At 30.7% G+C, this 17052-nt stretch overlaps 1 protein-coding gene across 5 annotated transcripts in view; it reads right to left on the bottom strand.

Moving 5' to 3' along the window:
* The window catches only part of LOC113376736 (glutamine--fructose-6-phosphate aminotransferase [isomerizing] 2), a 44377-nt gene that overhangs the window by 13194 nt on the left and 14131 nt on the right, over positions 1-17052 (bottom strand). For all 5 annotated transcript variants that reach the window (XM_026616770.1, XM_026616772.1, XM_026616775.1 and 2 more), the window contains exons 2-4: positions 1273-1380; positions 920-1009; positions 20-189 (exon numbers count right to left, since the gene is read on the bottom strand). In XM_026616770.1, the coding sequence (XP_026472555.1) occupies positions 20-189; positions 920-1009; positions 1273-1380 (368 nt within the window). The remainder of the gene's footprint in view (positions 1-19; positions 190-919; positions 1010-1272; positions 1381-17052) is intronic.

The raw sequence follows: 17052 nt of genomic DNA, 5'->3' as shown, positions 1-17052 counted from the left end.
TAATTGATCAGATTCAAACCTCCTTATAATTTGTGACGATGCCATTGTGTACAACGACGAAGGAATGTCCAGCATCCGAACGTTGTGGATGAGAGTTGACTTCGCTGGGAACACCATGAGTGGCCCAACGTGTATGTGCGATACCGACATGGCAATCGGTGGCGGACTCGAAGTCCAATTCTTTTGTTCCTATAATAAACATTTCAATTAACTTAACAAGTATTATAAAGCGGTCTACAAATCATATCTGTGAATAACAATATATCTAATGATAACGCAGACAGTGTCTAATAGTAAGTTATTTTATTACTCATTTCGAATTTGAAACGTGGCACTGCGTTGAGAAATAGCACAATCTACCCTGAGTGGAGTTAGAGATTAACTCTGCTCGCAAAACCTGCTACCCTCTCTGACAGAGCTCCTATTATTCTTGTTTTTTCCTCTATTAGTAAAGTTTACCCTATATTATCCTACTGTAGTGTAAATAGTAGTAAGTGTAAGTGTAATAGTAGTAGTAATAGTCAATATAAATCGTTCTTTTTTGTATATTGTTCGTGCTATATTCAATTTTTGTCATGCCTTCTAACGATATTATTCATTTAAATTAGAGAATCACAAACATATATTGACAAAAACATACTTCTTGAACAAAGAACAATTATCGCACTAATATATAGACAAAATACAAGTAACTGATCAAATCCTTTAGTTCTAATCTCATTTCTAAACAAATATTCCAAAGGCTAATATTTTTATTTTGATTTATAACCAAAAACAGGCATCTCTACTGTTTGTCCTACTTATATTGAGTTTTCAAGTTCACTCAAAACATATTTAAAAAATTCTGTAATTGATATGTATATTGAAACAATCTATATGTTTCAAAATTAAAGTCTATATAAAAAAAATTACAACTCACTGCTCAAAATTTCATCCTGTAATGCCTGAACCTTGCCACTTTTCTTGATAATTGTGATATCTTTATTGTCGGGTGAATCGACAGCAACACCTAAAAAATTAGCATAAATAATTGTACATTTTAACAGCTTACGGTATTTGATAAAAATCGCACATTTGTTTTTTTTAAAGATATCATATCAAACAATGAATTTTTAATCTATTACATTTTCTCAGAAATTTTAGTAATAAGTCAAGTCCAGAATTATGATTTTAAGATAAGCGGAAACATGCATATTTTTGTCGATTCGAATAAACAATAATTAGATAAATATAATTAAATAAAATAATAACAAAATAAAAATGGGTACTAACCGGCAGAATCATATCCTCTGTATTCTAATCTTTTAAGCCCAGTAACTAGCAATTCCAAGACTTCCTTTCTTGATCTAGGCGTCAAGTAGTTCAAATAAGCAAAAATACCTGTAAGAAAAAAAAGATTAATTAAATGTTTGCTTTGGTTAATTAAATTGATTTATAAAGTTAATTATTACATATCACCACATATTAAACAAACATAAGGGACAACTAGTTGTAAATGGCATTTTGCCTTAAGGAAATCGTTAGCTGATAATCGTAAATCATTTAATGATCTGAAAGAGTCAAGAATTAAAAAAAGTTTTTTTTCATATCTTCAGAGCTTAACTTTAAAAATAAGTGTACAACAGGAATTTTCAAAATTTAATTTATTTACGAAGATATAGCTGTTTGACGATGATAATCTTCCTCTTTTTCCTTGCCCAGCAAAATTTTAATTGCGTTTTTCTCGAAACATCCTTTTTCGATACCATACCCACGATTTCTCAACTTCTACTGAACCAATTTATTTGAAATTTTTACAGAGTCTTCTTTATAGACTTCTTAGCAAACTTCTCAAATTCCGATTTTAATAAATTCGAGAATATCAAAAAAAAAGTTAATTTTTGTGTTCAGACAGTCGCTATTTTGTAAAAAATTGTTTTCAACTTGTCCGTAGTTCAAATTAATATGACATCATTCTACATTAATAACCTTTTTCCATTTTCTTATCGGATTATTTAGAAGACAAAAACCAGGGGTATTGCCACGTGCCAATTTTTGGAGACCCCCACTTCATGACCTTTTAGAAATAATATTTTACGACTATTTTTAATTTCTACTTCTGAATATTAAATTCACAAAACATTAATTAGTAACTTGTAAATAAAATTAAAAAAAGAAAAATGTTTGCCTTGTTCTACGGCTATTCAAAAATCGCATAAAATTTATGCCTTTAGACCAGAATACACCCTTAATCACTTACAGAATTACATTACTATTTATCAGAACATTTTTCAACTTCCCGTACGGTAAGTTATAGTAATCGCAAAAATATCGAAGATGAAAATTTTAATATATCTTTACGTTTCAGAGGTTTCTGAACATTTTGATATATATCTTAGAAAACATGGATTTTGTGTATGTATATGCGTATGTGTGTGTGAGTGCGTGCGGATACAAATTTTCGTCGACGATTTCGCGAACACGAATCAACTGATTTGAATAATTAAAAAAACATTTGATTGCTGCTGATAAGGAAACGTGCTGATTAGTTTTTGGCAAAGGCAGGTCTACTCGTTTCAAAAATACGGGGCAAAAAGTGCCAAAAATGGTATTTCAGTTTTTGAGATAATGGAGCGTCCGATTTAAATAATTCAAAGAACATTTTACTTGTATTGACGAAATGAACAACTGGTGAAATTTTTGTAAAATGCAGCATGGTTGCTTAAAAAATTGTTCATATATTTAAAAAAAAACAAAATATAAAAAAAAAAACAAATTTCTAATTCAAAAATCTACTTTTTTCAAAGTTTAGCAAAGTTTTTTAATAACTTAGTTTTCGGTACGGGAAGTTCTAGCAATTTGCCTTAAGGCACGATGGTGACCAATAGTTTTTTTTATAATAAGAAATAGAATCTCTATAATCTCTAACAAGCCGTACAAAATGTCAAAACGTTTCACAAAGACACTTTCTTCATGACATTTATCCGTGCGGAATAATAAACGTTATTTCAGAGTACGGAACCGGTATGCGGAGGTCCGATGTGCGAGCTTCAGGTCTGTCTAGGTCAAGTTGCAGGTCGCAAGAGAGAGACTACTTTCGATTAACCTTGAGGAATAAATATACACATAATCCGCAAAACGCACAATGTCATTTTTATTTCGGTTAATTATCAGTGCAGTTTCCAAATATTATGACAAAATTGCAACCGGTGAGGTCAAAAAGCGAGATCGTAGATTTGCATTTGATTAACATTGAACTTTTGTAGTTAATACATTTTTTGATTTACGATATGAAGAATAGGTCTGTGAGTCAAACTCCAACTCGATTCAAGAATAGTGTGATAGATTTCCCATTGCCATTTCACTCCGCAGGGCTCAAAATGAACTATGGTAACATATTTAGAACTATATTTTCAAGTGAAACTAGACATCGCCGATGCACGATGTCAGATTGTCCAGAGCGGGATCCATACTCATGACCCAGCATGAAAATTTTTTCATGCTATTTCCATACAAAACTTTGATTGAATTACGCACCATCTAAAAAACAATATTAAGAGCTAAAACTTTGAGAGAACTGTTTTTTATCAATTTGGAACCATTTGAGCCCTTGGGAGCAAGAAAATTCGAAAATGTCCATATTAAGGACCACCCTAATATATATATAATATATTTTTTTATTCACTTAAAATATATTTTATCAAATATATAAGTAGTCTTGGCCATTATGTGGCACCACAATAATGTTCCTTATATTTTAATAAAAATATGAACATTTATAAGGCATTTATGTCATTATCAAACATTATCAAAGATATATAAAAAAGGTGTTCCAGAACTCAACGGTAAGCCAAAATATGGTGCTAAAATTGACCTTAACTGTCATGAAAAATAACTAGAAAAAAATTGCATGTAGTTTACTAGAGTGCTTTAAGTGCTTACTAAGCTTTTTAGAGCTTTGGTGAAACTGTGAACATTTTTCGGTTATTGTGATTAATTGAAATAAATTTTGTTCATCTAAACTTTGGATCCGTAACCGTAAATAACATTTTTAAAAATAGGGACTAATTAAGACTTTATGTTGAACTATGAATTTAAATTTTTCAAAATTGCATACTTTGAAAGGCCCCTTCTGTAAAAAAAATGTATTGAATTGTGTAGGTAAGTTTATTCAAAAGTTGGCACATTTCATCAAAATTGCAAAATTTAGATTAAATTTACACAAATTTCTCTATAATTGAAATTATTATAAATTAATTTTTATTTTTGAGCATCAATCAGAAATAATGACACAATTGCTCCAAAATTTTAAGAATTTAAACTTGGATAAACCATAAATCTAAAAAATTTCAAAATTGGTTTACTCTGGAAATGCCCTTCTTTGAAAAATGTACTAAATTGTGTTGACAATTTCCATCATAAGTTGGCACAATTTATCAAAATTGCAAAATTTAAGTTAAATTTACACAAATTTATCTATGTATGAAGTTATTAGGACTTTTGAACGCCAATGAGAACTCAGCAGTGCAATAAGTTGTTTTGCTCAAACTTTTAGAGCTTTTCAGATGGCAAACCTACATTTGACCATTTCTATAAATGATGTATTTTTATTGTTAGAATTTATCTAGTAGTAATCATATAAATATTATTTAATTAGATGCAGTTAAAAATAATATGGGCTCTTTTTACATATTTTGAACCTATAATTCCAAGTAAAAATGGGTTTGATTAGATTTGATACAGTTTTTATTAGATTTGTTGCTTCATCTGAATTATTTTACACGAAACTGAGTATTTTTAGAGAAACCTATTCCGGCACTGATCTCTTTATTTAAATAATGATAATTCCTACAGTTAAATTTTTTCCAATTTAAAATACAATATAAGAATTATACAATATTATGTCACAATTAACATACTTTCATTTTCTCTTACATAAAAATGTTGCAACAACCTCTGTGACCTGTTATCTTATGTGTTGTTCACTGACCTAACACATTAATGACTATGCAATTATTATTAAATATAATTTATATTTATTTTTGCCAACATGCAAAATAGACAGACAAATTCCAATAAGTGTATGAAATGAAGCAGCGACGAAACTCTGGAAATTTTGCTAGTGTATAAATTCTTCGTGCAAATTATCAGCAAAAAATACAAAATTTTTATAAAACTCACACAAATGTAGAAAAATTTATGCACATACATAATTACAAAGAAACGCATAAATACTAACATATAAACGACTGACATTTACACCATGTCTTGGGATATCTGTAGCTGATGTATTATTTACTAGGCAATACATAATTTATTATGAATCGAACGAAAAAAAAGCTAGAAGCGGTTCCGCAACAAATTTCAAATATCAAAAGTTAAAACATGGGTTGTGAATTTTTATAGATCAAGTAATTCCAGCCAGCTGGCAATATTATAAGCAAAATGTGAGAATTCAATGTGCCGATATACGAGAAAGAAACGACAGTAAAATATCAAGTTAGAAATGTATCAAGGAAACTTCATGCAAAAATCTTTTTTGCCAAAATTCCAGAAAATGACACTATTTTTTGTCGTGAATGTTTTTTAATGTAAAACGTAGCGTTCTACCAAATTGCTTATATCAGACATACATATCTGATATGGATCATGTAGAATTCCTTAGCGTCAGATACATATGACTGACATGGCGATTAAAATATTGAAGACAAAATGTTACAAAACACATACTAAAAATATTTATCGTTAATGTTAGTGTCATAGTTTTACTAAAATAACTAAACGCATAATTTATTAATTGCCACAACTATAAATAGTTATTAGTTTTTGCATATATTTTTTTAAATATTTAAGTTTTTCCCATGAATTATAATTTCTATATTTATTTATTTAAAAAATCTGATTGCAAATTTTAAACACTGCCGATAAAAAGTACTGTGCGTACAATTTATTTTTATTTTATAAACAAACTTCAGTTTTTTCCGATATATTTAATTGTTTATAAACAAACAATTATTTCGAAATGTACATTTCCTATGAGAATGCAGTGGAATTTTGTGCAAGGATTATCAAATATTTAACACATGGTTGGTTTATTAAATAGCATTGGAATGTTTTATATTGTAAGAAAAATTAATTATTAGTGGGAGAATTAAAAAGGTTTTTTTTTACTCATTTTTTTTATTATGAAACTATAAAATATTTTACCATTTTACAGATTAACTGCGCCAAATTTTGACAAAACTTGCCAACATACTTCAGTACATTTTTAATAAAGGATGGTCTCTCAAAGTTGATCAATTTTGATAATTTTAAATTAATAGGTCAACAAAAGATCTTAATTCTTGAAGACATGAGACCATCGTGCCATTATTTTTAACTGTGGTCCTAAAAATGTTATTTACGATTACGGATTCAAAGCTTAAATGAACAAAATTAATAAAAATTCTCCACAATATGGTCACATTTTCCCCAAAGCTGTAAAGTTGCACTAAGAAGCTCACAATTTTCAAACTACGTGAAATAATTTTTTCTCCTAATTTTTTTTTTATGATGAATACTATCACCCCCTTTTGGCTTAATGTTGAGTTCTGGGACACCCTGCATATCCCAATTAATCTATTCACCAATTTTGGCTAATGTTTTTTTAACATGGCATTATTATTTTTTTATAATTTATTACAGAACAGAAATGCTGTACCAGACAAAAAAAATAGTTAACGAGGAAAGTAGAAGATTTGTTGATAGTAAGGCAGTGCCAGAATAAGTTCTCAACTTTGAGACAGATGATTTTATATCAAAGTTGAACCAACTTTCGAATATAACTTTTGGTCAAATGAAGTTGAAAACCAGCAAAGAAGGTTATTGGTCAAATTTACCAAATTCAACTTTTTATCATCACTTGAATCATTAACCAATAATACCATCGTCAATGTTGATAGTAATAGATAGCTCTACCCCATTTTTTATGAAAAGCACTATAGGGCATTACCTTATACCAAAAATTTCATATGGAAGGTATCTGAATTATTCACAAACATATAATTATTTATTATCATTTATACTTGTTCTTCTATCATTACAAAAATCATCATAGCAAACAGAAAATTTTGACACCAAAGTTGCACCAACTTTTGAATTTGACTTTTGGTCAGATGAAGATGAAAACCACTAAAGAAGATCTTCGGTTGAATTTAACAAATTCAACTTTTTATGATCACTTGAATCAATAATCCCGATTGTTAATGTTAATAACATAAATGTTAATATTATCATGAATGTAGAGAGTAATAGATAGCCCATTCCCAATTTTCACGAAACCCACCATAACCGATGAGGATAGAATAATTCCTAAAGCTTCATAAAACATAAATTTCATATGTGACAGAATTATCCACAAACATCTAATAATTTTTTACCATTAATACTTATTCTTAAATTATTACAAAAATCAACATAGCGAACTTTTGCTTGCTAATGCATTGCGAAAACTCGATTATTACTTGCAAACCGTTATATCATTGGCATTACACATATATAATGCCGGTTTCGCATTTCAAGCTAGAAAAAAATGCAAAACGCTTATTGAGAAATTTCTTCACAATGTTGTGGCGCAGCACCAAGGCGAGGTTACAAACTATAGACAGGTCTTATAAATATGATAATAATAATTGAATTATAATATTTATACATTTCTAGTAGAAACGCCGTTGGGAGTAATAAAAAACTAGTGGTGCATGCATGCCTTAAGGCAAATTGCAGGAACTTCCCGTACCGCAATTTAAACTTTTTAAAAGCTTAAATTTTTTGTGAAAATTTTGAAAAAAAGTTATTTTTAAATTGTAAGTTTTTTTTAAAATCTTGCATTTTTTAAAAAAAAAGTTAGATTTTTTTTGAAAATTTTGCAACCCATTCAAGTCGGTTTATTCATACTGTCCAAAATGTCGAGGTCTCTTGTTTGAACTATATAAGTAAATTTATAAATCTTGAGTTCCATCATAGAAATGTAAATAAAATTTGCACTTTTTAGTGAAATCTAATGTTGTATGTCTAATGATCATTTTTATTGTTGAATCTCCAAAACCACTAGACCTGCCTTCGCAAAAATTTAATAAATTCTTCATTTGGTCAAAACAAGTGAAATAATTTTCGAATCATTCAAATCGGAAGCTCAGTTTTCTCAACAACAAAATTGCTATTTTTTGTACTTTTTACCTAGTATCTTCGAAACAGTTGCATTTGCCTTTGCCAAAAACTAATCAGCAAGTCTCCCCGTCAATAGGAATCGAATGTTTTTTGAATCATTCCAATCAGTTGATCTGTGTTCTCAAAATCGTGGACAAAGATTTGTATCCAAACATACATACATTCTAAACACACGCTAGGACATATATTCATTTTTTTTAAAAGGTATGCCAAAATGTTCAGGAGGTCTTGAAACGTAAAGATATGCAAAAATTTTCATTTTCATTTTTTTGCAGTTCATCGACAACGCTCGTCGAGTAAACACCTTATCTGCATTGCAGTGTATTGCGTAATAGTGACGCATAGTGATTCATTTATATTCAAGTGATAGACGATTATTTCATCATGGTTTAATAATTGTTCTAGTACATTTTTTTTCAAATTTAGTGTTTAATTTATTTTTTTATAATTATATCGTGAACAGTTTTTTTTTTTTCTAATAGTTCAAACTTGGACAAATCTAACTGTGCCCCTTAGGGGCTTAATATGGAAAATTTGTCAAACATCCGTGCTGTCGAGTCGAACAATATATTAAATGACGATTCGATGACAAATGCGGAATACGCAGTGCATCACCTACAACATAGTCAACCACAGATATCTCAAATAAATAATATTCAGTCAGCACCTTCGATGACAAATGCGGAATACGCAGCGCTTCAATTACAAAATCAACCACAGATATCCCAAATAAATAATATGCAGTCAGCACCTTCGATGACAAATGCGGAATACGCAGTGCTTCAATTACAAAATCAACCACAGATATCCCAAACAAATAATATTCAGTCAGCACCTTCGATGACAAATGCGGAATACGCAGCGCTTCAGTTACCAAACCAACCACAGATATCCCAAACAAATAATATTCAGTCAGCACCTTCGACCTCTTCGATGGATTCTTCAATGGATTCGGATTCAAATTTAAATCCCTGGCAAGTTGTGACAGGAGTAAAACGAAAACGTGCGATAAATGTAAGTGAGAATTCATTAAAATTAAACAATAGATTCAGCGCACTACAAAATGAATCCTCTAACTCCAGCTCTCAGCCTTCCATTATTAATAAAGCATTGCTACCACCGCCCGTATTTATTTATGGAGTGAATAATTTTAGAGAAATGGTTGATGTTTTTAACAACGTTATTGATAAAAATAAATACTCAACAAAAATTCTGGCTAATAACATAATTAAAATTAATGTGTCTTCGGCGGAAGACTTTAGAACATTCGTAGCTTTTTTGCGGAACAGAAAGATTGTGTTTCATACTTATCAGATTAAATCTGAAAGATCATACAGAGTAGTATTGAAGTACATACATTTCTCTACCGACAAAGAAGACATTAAACGTGAAATTGAAAAGCAAGGACATAAAGTACGTAATATTACTAATGTTTTGCATTTCAGAACAAAAACTCCGCTCAATATGTTTTATATCGACTTGGAACCAAACACTTATAACTCCACAATTTTTAATTTAACAAAAATATTAAATCAAATAATACATTTTGAGCCACCCCAAAGGTCAACCATCGTACAATGCAGTAGATGTCAATTGTACGGGCATACAAAAGCATATTGTAACCGGCTTTATGTCTGTGTCAAATGCGGAGATAACCACATAACATCTAAATGCACTAAGCCAGCTGAGACTGCAGCAGTTTGTGCCAACTGCTTTGGCCCACATCCTGCAAATTATAAAGGATGCCCATACTATCAAAAAGTGAGTAAAGTCAAAAATTCTGCAAACAATACTTCTCCAGTAAATAATAATCACCAATCGAATAATAGAAATATAAATTCTGCTAACAATAAAACCTACAGAATCGCCACCACTAATCATTTGTCATATGCCCAGGCTATGAAAGGTCAACAATCGAATTTAAACAACTCACCTGTTTCTCAAGAATCTACTTTAGTTCAATTTTTAAATGAATTTAAAGCTATGTTCAATCAACTAATGCAACAAAACTCGATAGTATTAAATATGCTATCGACCATCATCAATAAATATAAATAATGGCTAAATTCATTAGAATATGCTTATGGAACTCAAACGGTTTAACCCAACATAAGAACGAGATGAATCTTTTTTTAATAGAAAATAAAATTGATATCCTTTTAGTGAGTGAAACCCATTTCACTCAATATTCAAATCTATATATTCCTCACTATAACCTCTACCATACTCAACATCCAGATGGTACTGCACATGGAGGTACAGCAATTATAATAAAATCAAACATTGTGCACTACGAGTTAGAAAAATACTCCAAGGAATTTTTACAAGCAACTTCAGTAACCGTAAAACTTCTATCATACGACCTTACCATCTCTGCTGTCTATTGTCCTCCACGTCATTCAATAACCAGTGATCAATTTTATGAATTTTTTGAGTCCTTAGGATCCAAATTCTTAGTAGGGGGGGATTTTAATAGCAAACATACTCATTGGGGATCTAGGCTAATAAATCCCAAAGGAAGACAAATGTTTAATGTTATTCAGCAACACAATTATTTGTGCTTGTCCACTGGTTCTCCAACGTATTGGCCCAGCGATCCCAGAAAGCAGCCTGATTTATTGGATTTTTTTATAACTAATGTTATAAACCCATCTTACGCAGAAGTATATTCTAGTTATGATCTTTCTTCCGACCATTCGCCAATAATAGCCAGTATCAGTTCAACGTATTTGAATTTTTCTCGCAACCCAAGATTTTGCAACAACAAGACAAACTGGGAAATATTTCGTACTAGAGTTGAAAACAATATAAATCTTCAAACAAGGTTGAAGACTGAGACAGAAATTGAAACTGCAATCGAAATACTTAATAAAGTTATTCTTGAATCATCTAGTTTTGCAACACCTGATATTGCAAAATCGTCTCATTCAGGTATATCATTGGAGATTAAAAGGTTAATAGCCAATAAAAGGAAAGCCAGGCGAAAATGGCAAAACAGCCACACACCCCAAGACAGAAATATTTTTAATAATCTGAACAATAAGCTCAAAACTAGGCTTAAAGAATTAAATGATTCTAGTTTCGCCAACTACGTGTCTAACCTCAATCGCTTTGACAATTCTATTTGGCGTCCCATTAAGTCTAGAAATAAGCCGTGCATCAGAAATCCACCTATACGAAATGATGCAGCCGGTTGCTGGGCTAGAGATGACAAGGAAAAAGCAGAACTTTTTGCTGAGTATCTTAGTTCAGTTTTTCAACCGCATGCAGCTGAATCTAATACATATAACTTGCACCAACAGCCTCGCACACCACACACTTCTGTCAACTTCAAGAAAAGATTTTACTCTCTGAAGAAGATTGTTTCAGTAATTACTAAACTGGATAGTAAAAAATCTCCTGGGATTGATAATATTTCATCCAAAATGTTAAAAGAATTACCAATTAAAGCGTATATCTTCATAACATACATATTTAATTCAATGCTGAGATTGGAGTACTGGCCTAAGTCTTTTAAAATATCCGTTATCAAAATGATACCCAAAAATGGAAAAGATTCAAGTATGGTTACGTCCTACAGACCAATTAGCCTTCTACCCATTCTGTCGAAGGTTTTTGAAAAACTACTGCTTGAAGATATAGTAACCGAATCTAACATACTACCTGATCATCAATTTGGATTTCGCAAGCAGCACTCTACAATCCAACAGTGCCACAAAATCGTGAATTTAATTCATAAAACTTTCGAATCCAAACAATACTGCTCAGCAGTGTTTCTCGATGTAAGCCAGGCCTTTGATAAAGTATGGCATGAAGGACTTTTAGCAAAAATTAAATGGTTGCTGCCGCCTTGCTTTCACAAAATTTTAGAATCGTACCTAACTAACAGATGGTATAAAGTTAGAAATAATTGTGAATCATCATCACTTTTTCCCATTAAATCAGGTGTTCCGCAAGGAAGCGTTTTGGGCCCTTTTCTGTACCTTACATATACTAGTGATTTTCCAACCATGGCGAGCTCTACCACTGCTACTTTTGCTGATGATATTGCGATTTTGGCTAGCAATGAAAATCCTACTCTTGCTTCCAATATCCTACAAAATCATCTCAATGAAATAGAAACCTGGACAAAAAAATGGCGCATCAAAATTAATGATACGAAGTCAACTCATATTACCTTCACACTTAATAAGTCAACTTGTCAAGCTGTGTACATAAATGAAAGACAAATACCAACCAAAGACACAGTCAAGTACTTGGGTATTCACATGGATCGCAGATTAACCTGGAAGCCGCACATCGTAGCCAAAATAAAACAAATTAAACTTACACTCTCAAAATTAAATTGGCTTATTGGTCGTAGATCAAAATTATCATTAGATAATAAGCTTCTAATTTATAAGACCATAATCAAACCTGTATGGACGTATGGAATCCAACTGTGGGGATGTTGTAGCAAATCAAATGTGGGACTTGTTCAACGTTTGCAATCTAAAACACTACGGACGATTACTGATGCCCCGTGGTTTGTCAGCAACAAAATCATACACGATGACCTCAACATCCCTTTCGTAGTGGATGTCATCAAGAATATCAGTACTGGACATCATGCTAAAATTCTTGAACATCCTAATGCAACTTTGGCTCATCTGTTTGATAATCCACCTATAAGAAGACTACGCAAGAAACAGCCTATAGACCTAATGTAAAAAAATTGTTTTCCATAGTCAATTGCTTATTGGAGCAATTACTACAATTTTTTTTCTTTTGTTTCTTTTTACTTTCTTTATTTTTTTTTTCTTCTATTTTTTTATCTATTTTTATTTATTTATTTATTATTATTATTGTTATTTTTTTTTTTTCATTTATTTTTGTGATTATTATTATTATTATTATTATGTGTAATTTAGCCATATAACTCATAGGGTATGTAAATAACTCTGATTGTTATATAATATGAAAATAAAAAAAAAAAAAAAAAAAAATTTTTTTGCGATTACAATAACTTATCCTACGAGAGAATAAAAAAAACAAGTAACATTTAATTAAAAATAGGAGTGAAGATTTGATATTAGTGTAGATTTAGATACTTAAGTTTAAACGAACCTAGAAACAGTGGTGGATCCAGTTTTGACGTAAGGGGGGGGGGGGGGTCACATAATTAAATTATGTATAGAACATATATTTGCAATACGATTAAAAAATCGTTTGTCTATAATAAATTACATATTGAAGTTATAAAATGTTGTTGTTGTTTTGGTAACATAAGAGATAAATAAAATCATTATGAAGTAATTTTATTGCTGAATTAGTGTTCTATCTAAGTCTTAAGACAAGCTCAAATGAGGGTCATGACCCCCGTGACCCACCCCAAATTTCCAGCTATGCCAGGTGAGAGGTATTTGAACTTGGAAATATAAAAAGATATACATAAATATAACTTAGGAGTCCTATAAACTGTTGTGCAGATTTGACTCAGTCCTAGTCGGTTCTACAGATGGCAACCCAAACAGTTATCCTATCTCTTCGTGGTGATTAATAATGTTACAATTACTGTAACAGGATAATTTTTTAGCAATAGCCCAGATGAGGGCTATTTGCATTTGGAAAGACATTGCTGTCTATATTACCAAGTAAAAACTATTGTCACTACTGCTTGACAACAGTCGAACAACAATCGAACCCTGGACCTCTGATTCAGGTCCAGTCGTTCTAGCCAAGAATTGAATTATGTGAAAAATACAATCTGAACAAACATGTGTAAGATGAACTACTAAATATAAAGATAACTCAGGGGTCCTATAAGGTGTTGTGCTAATTTGACCCAATACTAGTTGATTCTACAGATGGGAATCCAAGAGTTGTGTCCTATCTCTTTGTGATGGAATATCATTACAACTTCTGTAATAGGGCAAATTTTTAGCAATAGCCCAGATGAGGGCTATTTGCACTTGGAAAGATATAACTATCTATATTTCCAAGTGAAAACCGTTGTCACTATTGCTTGACAACAGGCTTCTTAAGCAAAATCGAACCTATGACTTCTGATCCAATAGTCTAGCCAAAAATGGAATTCATCTGAAAAAACATAAGTAAAACTACTGAAGCAGTAGACAAAATCCCTGAAAAGATAACACGTCACACAATGTTTTTGGCTTCATCCTATTGTATATCGAATAATTTCGGGATTCTGACATCGTGGAACAACAACATGAGGTTCAGCGGATATCCATCGAATCGCTAACAAGAAGCCGTGTCGCCTGCGGCTATAACGAAAGTTGTTTCGGCCTGGAACTAAACAAGCGACCAGCTGATTGCATAACGAATGGGCGATATAATACCAGCTTTCGGTAAGATGTGTTTGTTCGTTTTTTTTTTTTAACTATTTATAGAACGAAAGAATAGTTAATAGACCATATCACTAAATTATCAAAACATAATAATTCCGCAAAATCCGCAAAAAATTCCCCCATAGCAGACCGCAAAATTATTTAGGCGAAATTGTATTGGCGACACAGTTTTTGATAATACAATTTTAATACAATTTTAATATGAATTTAAAAAAAAATGATAGTTCAGGAATATCTTACTATACGGTATAGTCAATAAATAATGATTAGATGTAAATACAAAAATACACCAAATAGACAATTATGATGAAAATGTATTGTCCAATATATAATAAGAAGGCCTAATTTCATAATTCAAGTTTTTCTGTGCTCCCGTTTTTGATAGCGAGTAAAGTTTTCAGTAAGATGCGTTCGAACTTAAAAAAAATATGTTAAAACTAGTGGGGCGCATGGTATCGTGCCATAAGGCAAATTGCTGGAACTTCCCGTATCAATATTTTTTGTTAAAAAAAAAAGATTAACATTTTTGAGAAAAACTATAAATTTTTGACAAACAATTACTTTTTTTTGAAAAAAAAAAAGACTTTTTGAAGAAAAATTTATTTTGAAATATTTTGGAAATTCAGAACTTTTTTTCAAAGCAATCGTACTGCTTTAACTGCATAGAAACGAAATGTTTTTTGAATTATTCAAATCGGACGCTCCGTTCTCTTAAAAACGGAGTTACCGTTTTTGGCACTTTTGGCCCCATATCTTCGGAACGGCTAGACCTGCCTTCGCCAAAAACTAATTAACACGTCTCCTTATCAATACGAATGGAATGTTTTTTAAATTATTCAAATCGCTTCATCCGTGTTCCCGAAATCGTCGACGAAAATTTGTATCCGAACACACACACACACATCCATTTTTCTAAGGTATGCCAAAATGTTCAGAAGGTTTTGAAACGTAAAGATACATGAAAATTTTCATTTTAGATTTTTCTACGATAACTATATTTTAATAAAATGAAAATAAAATACGTGAAGTTAATAAAATGAAAATGTATTAAAAAAATATATTAAAATTATCAAGAAATTATTGAAAGTAAATAGAACAGTAAATGTTGTAACAATAATTTTTACAAGTTGTAGCTAAAAACAACAAAGATACAATCAAGTACAAGTAGTAGTTAACATAAAAGTTAAAATTTCTTAAAATGAAAAGTAGATGTTTATTTGAAAGTGTAGTCATTCATTTGAGTCAGATTTACATAAAACGTTGAGAAAACATCAAATTAGCAAAACGGATTTTTTCGCGGAAACTAACTTCTTCGGAAAGTGAAAAAAATAATCTTAAAGTACCAACTTATAATTCACTTGATACAATAAAGCTGGTTCACCTTAATTCACAAATTACGTGAAATTCAAACTGGTTTAAAAAAAGCGCTGAAATAAATATTATTAAGTATTATATTTATAAATGTTATTTATCATGAACTTATCAAAATGCAAGGTTCAGTTGTATTCCCACTAAATCTTATATCCGAAAATTTTATTTACCAGTGAATTTGTTCACTTGTTCACAAATTACATCGTATTAGCAAGACTGTTCTGAACTTTAGAGAGACAAATACGAGTTAATCTGATTTGCATAGTTATCACATGTTATAAAATGCGAATCTATAATTAATGAATCATAAGTAAAAGTTTTTCATTTCTAGTCCAGTAAAATGTTAATGCCGTTTAGTTATTTAAGGTTCTCTTTATGATAATAAAATACATACCAAAAGTTCTTAAAATAGTATTATTGTTCATATAGTCACATATATTATTTATAGAAAATGATAGAGAAGAGCGGGGCTTGAAGGTCTGTGGGTAAAAAGGTCCACCACCGATATAATAAAAATTCAGTTAAAAAATGCATTTTACAAGAAATAAATTAGATTAAAAAATATTCCAAATCTGCTAATAAATAGGTTATATACAATGTTCTCTCTGTAAAAAATGTACTTATGAAATTTTTGTTCTTGCATTGGATGAATAATGTAGCTATTATTTCGTAAAATCCCTTTAAAATTAAAAATAAGACATTGGATATCTGGTTCCCTATGAGGTAAAACAGACCAGGTGACAAATTTTTGAAAAGCAGCAAAAAAAAAACACATTCCTCCAATGATGAATTAGCTTTTAGTAAACATAGAAAGATAGTTGTTTGTTTAGTTTTCACAATATTATTGCTCAAATTCAATTGGACCTTTGTGCCCCGTCTACCCTATCAAGGGAATTTTCTCTCGTTTTGCTGAAATATACCTTCAATGAAATATAAAGAAAGAAATTTAAACTAGAAACTATATATCTGTAATTTTCAAGAGAAAAACCCAAAACTTTTTCAACACTGAATTTAGATGACCGAAGAAATATTTTTAAACTAAGTGAGTCATTACAAAAATGTCAATAATTATATAAAATTTATTAATTCCACTAAATCCCAAATTGCAAAACTTGAAAATTGATTATTTATGTAAATGTAAATGAAG

Source organism: Ctenocephalides felis, unplaced genomic scaffold, assembly GCF_003426905.1.
Source record: "Ctenocephalides felis isolate EL2017-DRISC unplaced genomic scaffold, ASM342690v1 CF-g0.4_SCAFFOLD_01886, whole genome shotgun sequence".
Lineage (NCBI taxonomy): Eukaryota > Metazoa > Arthropoda > Insecta > Siphonaptera > Pulicidae > Ctenocephalides > Ctenocephalides felis.
The sequence above is the reverse complement of the archived record's forward strand: the minus strand, read 5'-3'. Positions and strand labels throughout refer to the sequence as shown.